We start from the raw sequence: 7,580 nt of genomic DNA on the forward strand, positions 1-7,580 counted from the left end.
TGTATATACAAATACAAATATATATATTTTCGTCCTATACACTTATAATTATATAAATACAGATTTTATTATACAAATTACAATGTATAAATGAATTTATACAAAATTGAACAATGTGTATAAAATTGGATGTATCTAGCGAATTATACAAATCAAAAGCTCCATAGCAAACATAAAATTTATTATGGAGCGCAATTATGCAAACTATAGCTATAACATACAAATATGATTTTTATGTTTGCTATACGTAAAAGTTACTTTTTTTTATTGACTAATTTTACCATCCTAAAGTCATATTCTTAGGTTCTTTCATATTTCGCTCTTCTATTAAGAAAAAAAAAATTATTATATTCTAATTAAAAATATAAAGTAGGGTCTTAGAAAATATAAATGAGACCTATCTATTATGGTAGCAATGCTTTAGTTTTGCTCTTGTTGGACAAAGATAAGAGTTACAAGTGTGATATAGTGACGCTCTGCGTCTATGTGCATTGTTCCAAAATCATATTGCTTGACAATAACATCTTAAATAACGCTTATGTATATACTTATTTTCTTGTTATACTTAGAAATTAGAGGTGTCAAGTGAATATGTAGGCTTTTGTTTACCGAGGGTTCGAATTTCTCTCTTTTCGCACTTTCACCTAATTCATTAATGGTAATGACCGAAATGTATCAAATAGCAATGGAAAAAATGATTTCAACAGTTAGACGACTGAATTTGAATAAATTAAAATGAATTGAGTTAATAAATGAGCGAGTTATTGAACCGTTCAAAAGTTATTTAAGTTGAATTTAAACGAATTACAATGCACTAATTAGATAATAAATGGGCGGGCCAAGGTTACTTGGACTGAAATGGGGTCATAAATCCAACATGCACAACTTTCACTAAATTTTAATTGATTTATTTGCATTTTTATAATTTTTGTATCTAATAAAACTATAAAACAAAAAGCTTTATTAGTTTGACAAGATTTTTTTTCTAGGAGCTTCCACTCCTTTTGTTCTCTTGATAACTTGAACGTAACCCATAATTTTAAACTTTTAGGGGTTGGGGTATTGATCATCTAAGAAACCTCCGCATGAGTCAATTTGAATTATATAACGTAATAGATAGATGAAATTTTTTTGAGCTAATTAATTTGACACCTCTAGTTATATTTACCTACTATTTTGATCGTAAATGTTAATACAATGATATACCTCCATGTAGAGGAGAATTTTGATGCTAATTTTGAATAAATGAATTTATAATCTATCCGTAAAAATTGATATTACAGGCTTAAAGCACACAACTCATGGTATCATCTTTATTAAATTGGGCTCTACTTCCACCGTATGAATAGTCCTAAAGGATACGCTTGACTATATATCATATGAACAAATGCATTGATATCTCACATCACTTTCAGAAGAACACTTTTTCTAAAAAAAATAACTAAAGTCTTCGGAAAAAATAATACAATTCTTTACTAAGCAGAACCGATTTTAATACTCGTGTGGTCGTGTCATATTGTTATTAAATAAACACCCATCTCTTTCTTCTACTTTCCTTTTCCCAACTGTGGCTAGTTGTAGCATTTAATATCACTATGTATCATACTGTACTTCATTTTAATATGAGAAAGTATACTTCATTTTAATATGAGAGTTTTGGAACTTGATTTGAATTGTTAGTTTCATTCTTAAATTATTGATAATCTTAAAAATATTTTTTAATTGACAAATGAACTTAAATGCATCCTTGATCTGCGATATGGTATAACAAGTGGTCTCAAACTCTTGTAGTAGTATGACTCTTAATAAAAAATCAAGAGAAGTGTTGATCATGAAAACACCTCTAAACTTGGAGAGAATTTAGGGGTGTATTTCACCCATGTGACAATGATCAGGAGTGTATTTAAGTTCAGCTAATAAAGTAAATTATGTTTTAAGGTTGTCAATAGTTCATCGATGAAATTAATAATTCACATCAAGTTTAGAGGTGTTTTCAATATTTCTCTCTTTTAATCTCAACAAAAACAAGAGTACTAAAATCGGAGACAGAGCCAGATAATATATATATAATTTTTTTTCTTCATATACTTACTTTTTTTAATTTTAAATTCTCTCTTGGTGAAAATTTGAACCGTGCCATGCTAATACCAACAACTAACACTGCTTTGACTGTGTGGGAACATAATAAGATGATTCATTACTTTTCTGTTGCCGCATGGAAAACATGCATCCTCTAAAGTACTTTAAATTAGCTTAAACCATTTTTTACTTGAAAAACTTTCATAAGCCTAAAGAATAATTTCATATCCTTGAATACATTTCTAAATCTTTTTCATGTTTATGACGTTTTAATTCTATGGAACTTACTCCTCAATCCACATGCGTTGGAGCATACGCCTTATGTTCGATGTTAAATAATTAAAATATCTCACATTTTATTTCCACCTCTTAAAACACTGCTATAAAATACGACTTATATAAATATAAGAAAAATAGACCATTACATAATAAATATGACATTATCGAGAGGACGATAAGAATAAAGAGATCCTCTAGGAAAATAAAGAAATTAAATATTAAAAAGTACTCCCTCCGTCCACAATTGTTTGTCAGGGTAAGGTCATGCACACCCCTCAAGGAAAATTTAATAGAAAGTGTAATTTGACTAATATAACCCTATTATACCAAGAAAACCAAAAGTCTACATAACTTTTCAATTGAACTACATTATCATTAAGGGCAGAATTGGAAAAAGATGATTAATTGTTTCTTGATTGTTTTAAATTGACAATTAATCTTGGACATCTATTTTTAGTATACCTGCCAAATAATTGTGGACGGAGGGAGTAGTTGTTTGTGAAATCATTAACAGCCTTTTTTATAAACTAATTAATTTCATGTGCTCATTCCCACTGCTGGCCCTTCCCCTCTTTGTATTTCTCTACTGTAGTATTCCTTCCGTCCATTTTTAGTTGTAATATTATAGTTTTTGAAAATTAATTTGATTAATTTTTAAAGTTAATTAGATTACATTAATTTAATATTTTAAACAAAAAATTTAGATCTTCAAAAACTATACGAAAATACTATAAATTACAATTTTTTTGCATAACAATATTGTGAAAAAATACATTATAAAATATTAATCAAATTTTTTATAATTTTATTCTAAAAAGAAAATCATAACACCTAAAAATGGACGGAGAGTATATATATTTGTTCATACCTTCTAGTTAGTTGAAAACATTTATTTAGCAAAAATTAAAGGCACTTCAAGCGCCGCGTATCAGTTCCTTTTAATTATTTTATGAACATGAGGACGCAGTGACATTAGAAAAGAAGAATAAGTCAAATAAATGAAATAATAATTAATTAAAAATTGAAAATAAAATGAAACCCCAATTATTTTATTTTAAATTATTTTTTCTTAAGATACAGTGATAATGAATGACCAGAAGTAGGTATGCATTGAGTGAGTGGGAACACAAAATTATGTTTTAACTCATTTTTAACGTGGCCAGATATATTGTAAAGTTTTTTTTTTTGTGAAGAATATACATATATATATTATATTATAAAACTTGGCACGTGAGATTTGGACTTAATTCCCACGAACGCCATTCTACCAAGTTCAAAGATCCCGCGTACACTATTGTTGGAGTTGCCAGGTGTTTCACTTTACTATACTACCCTTCATATCGGCTCGAAATTAGGATCGTTCAAAATTGAATTGATTTTTTTTTATGGTATATTGATTTAGCAATTTTGATAGCTGTTTTGCCTTTTTGAATATTGAATTAGTAAATTAATAAATTATATTTATATTATTTAGTATATAAAGTTCTTGACTTAGGATTTAGTTTAATACTTTTATTTTTTATTGTCTTAAACTTTCAGTTATTCCACAAGGTGTCAGTATTTTCTTTTCAGTAATATGCAATATATGTCAACTCATATGCATATCTCATTTAGTTTGTCACCTTGTTTATAAGTGATTTTCAATACTTTTTTGTGTGTGAATTTAGCGGGTAAACCAATAATGACCAATAACTGATAAATCCACATCTTAATGATTCTATGGCGATGTAGCATGTCTAGAAATAAGAAATTTACAAGTTGAACCAATACACAACCCTACTTGAACCTTTAATTTTCTATTTCAACAGCAAATAATAATCCAAATTGACACTTTTGACTGTTTTTAAATAGTGATGAAAAATATCAAAAGACAAAAAAAAACAATATTTTTACGGGGGTAACTTGATATGAAAATAGATATCGTTCGTACCTCAACCTCAAAATACCTCAAAACTAACTTATGTGATATGCTCTTTCAATATATAATATAAAGAGATTTAATTAACATTTTTCACCATTATGGAATTAAACAAATAGATTTTAAGCGTAACTCAATCTCAATAATTAATTCATATGGTAAAAAATTATCCTACATATATAAAAATAAAAAATAAAAAAATTGCATCCCCCACATTGATGTCGGACTCAACAATTTTTTAGGGCACTAGTCTAATAGTGAGAAAATGGGTATCTATATCTAAGTCATTATCCATTAATTACCTAGAGATTAGATCTTAGACATGCCAAACTTATCTAAATTAGATAATGCTTATGAGAATAATTAATCAATGGTACTCCATGATTGATTCCCTTGATCATTAGAATTCCGTAAAGAATATGATTCTGAAATTTGACCCACCTTTAGTTGGGATGATTCGATGAATGTTAGTGAGTAGTAAAATTGGCAAGAAAAAAACCATCATTATTTCATTTAATATTATGGTGTCATTTCAAAACATGATGGTTATGAGTTTGGTGCTTCCCTTTATCTCCTTGGTCATGTCACACCCCAATTAATACCATATTAGCATCCTCATAACCTTGATAATAGGCTGAATCCATCGACAACCCCCTAAAGTTAGCATCAATTTTCATTTAGATATTTCAAATAGGCTTTGTTCATTTTAAACACCTCAAGTAGAGGTCCTCTGTACTAATTTTTCAGCAAAAATAAATAAATAAAATTACCTATTTTCTACCATCCCACCCCACCCCTACCCCATCTGCCTTACGTCCCTTTTGCCTCCCCAACCCTACAGCCATTTTTTTGTTCTTCTTCCAAATTTTTTTAAAAAAATAGTAAAACATTAGATTTTAGTTTTTTTTTCTTCTATTTTTGTTGTGAATTTGATTTTGAAAATCATATATGACATTCTTCTTCTACTTTTTTGAGAGAAAAAAATGTGTGTCTTGTTCTAAAAAATCTTTTCAAAATTAGTGTGATGATTTAAAAAAAAATTGTTCTTATAAACGTTTTAAAATTTAGTGTGATAATTTTTTTATTTTATTTTTTCATATTTTGTAAGGTTTTTTATCATAATTTTTCATGGTGGAATAAGTGATCGGGATAAAAAGTGAAGAGGAAGAAGATTTTTTAAAAAAAAACTCCTCACGCGCTCAAAATGGGTGCAGCTGTACACAATATGTCAAGCTAGTAAAAAGTGTCAAAATGACACATCGAGACTCAACATGAGGTGTCTAAAATGAACAAAGTCTAGTTAAGGTGTCTAAGTGAAAATTGATGTCAATTTTAGGGGGCTACCGATGGTTCAACCTTGATAATAATAAGGGCATCTACATGAGATTGACAACAAGTCATATTTTCACACCACACACGCAATCATATACTCTCCCTTTATTTAAAGGACACATCATCACTTCTCCATATTCCCTTTTCTTGCTTTTTTTGAAATGAGGCAATTTCATTAATTAATCATCTTCCTATATCTAGCTAGGGTTATTTATAATTTAAAAGTTTAAGACTTTAAGTTACTGATCACCCTTCAAATTTTTCGTATAATTCTCTCAAATATGCTAATCTGACCTTGTACCAATTGCTTCAAATAACGTTTGAATGACTCATTTGATATGCGAGATAAGATATGACAATTTGATGATAATATATAAGATTATTTTATCTCGCATAACAAGAATTAGTCTTTTGTCAACTACTCCATTATCAACCCTCTTTGGTACGACCTTTTTGATAAGTACAACAACATATTCGAAATAAAATAATAGTACACACACTAGAAAACGTGTAAACAATCAAAGTTGAAGCATTTTGGTATTATAAGCAACTAAAGAAGGGTAATTTGGTGAACAGAAATAATTTATATATATACTCACACGCAACTAAATCATCCTCTCTAAGCAACTTCTCACCAAAATCCCCTGCTTTGATAGCTCCCAATTTTCCTTTCAGCCTCCATTAATGGACCTCGAGGCTGTACTTACCCTCTTCGATTCATGTTGGTTCAATCTTGAAATCCTTAAAAAACATTTAAATCCAACACAGAAAAACCCAGATGACAAAATTCAAGAAAATTCACCTGAAATTGTATTAGATTCAACAAAATTAGAAATCCAAATGGAGTCGCAAAGCGAAGATTTGAGCTACAATTCAGATTCTTTGTCGCCAGATTCAGTTCTTCCAGCAACCCATTTTCAATCGGATACTGAAAAGGCAGTACCGAAAAAAGTAAAGGGTAGAAGAAGGGAATTAAGGAGAAGAACAAAAAAGGGTCTCAGCAAGAGTTTATCGGAGCTAGAATATGAAGAGCTAAAAGGGTTTATGGATCTTGGATTTGAATTCTCAGAAGAAGATGTAAATTCAAGTTTGGTTGAAATTATTCCAGGTTTACAGAAATTACGCAAAAACAGGAATAGTGATGATGATCAACAAAAAGTGAATTTTTATGAGAAATCTGATCAGTTAAGAGCGAGGCCTTATCTTTCTGAAGCATGGGGAGTTGTTGAAAAGAAAAAGAAAATGAAAACGAATCCATTGATGAATTGGAAAGTACCAGAAACAAGCAATGAAATTGACATTAAACATAGTCTCAAATGGTGGGCTCATACTGTTGCTTCCTCTGTTAAACAACAGATCATAAGCTAAAATTAAAATCCTACTTATTTCCTTCTTTTTTCTTCTTCTTTAATAACAACAACAACATATTCAGTGGAATTTGGAGACGGCATATCTACGTAGACCTTTTTTTTAGCTTCTTGACTCACATTGTTGAGCTTGAAGTTGCAATCGAAAAGCAAATTCCTTTTGTTCTAAAGAAAATAATTTGTATATTGGTAGTTGGTTTTTGGAATTTGCATTGAACTATTGATGCAAGTGGTAATGTGGATAAAAATTGATGTTAGATATGTGTCAAGAAATGGAAAAGAATGAGTCCATCTTTAATAGTGTATATATTGTAGTATTATTTTTCCTCAAGGAAATCAATCTGCAGGCTAAGGCCAAATCAGAATGAGTCAAAAATATCTTTATTTTGTTCCATATACTCCGTTGACACCATTTGATTTGATACGATATTTAAGTAAAAAGAAAAAAAAACTTTTAAAACTTGTGATCTAAAATAATTATTAGATGTTTGTGTGGTTGTAAATCATTTTATTAATGATAAAAGAGGAATTTTCAAGCTAAATTGTTTAATTATTATAAAATAACATTATTTTTGAAACAGACCAAAAAAAAAAGGAAGTTAAAA

The 7,580-nt window shown here is 29.1% G+C and overlaps 1 protein-coding gene across 1 annotated transcript; it reads left to right on the forward strand.

The window, feature by feature from the left end:
• Window positions 1-6,292: 6,292 nt before the first annotated feature.
• LOC107062756 (uncharacterized) lies at window positions 6,293-6,976 on the forward strand. The gene has a single exon (XM_015313748.1). The coding sequence runs from the start codon at window positions 6,293-6,295 to the stop codon at window positions 6,974-6,976; it is 684 nt and encodes a 227-aa protein (XP_015169234.1).
• Window positions 6,977-7,580: the final 604 nt, after the last annotated feature.

This window comes from Solanum tuberosum, unplaced genomic scaffold (assembly GCF_000226075.1).
Source record: "Solanum tuberosum cultivar DM 1-3 516 R44 unplaced genomic scaffold, SolTub_3.0 scf00265, whole genome shotgun sequence".
NCBI lineage: Eukaryota > Viridiplantae > Streptophyta > Magnoliopsida > Solanales > Solanaceae > Solanum > Solanum tuberosum.

Bases quoted from the DNA above. Each gene is read 5' to 3' on its own strand.
- LOC107062756 (XM_015313748.1), top strand. From the start codon at position 6,293: ATGGACCTCGAGGCTGTACTTACCCTCTTCGATTCATGTTGGTTCAAT.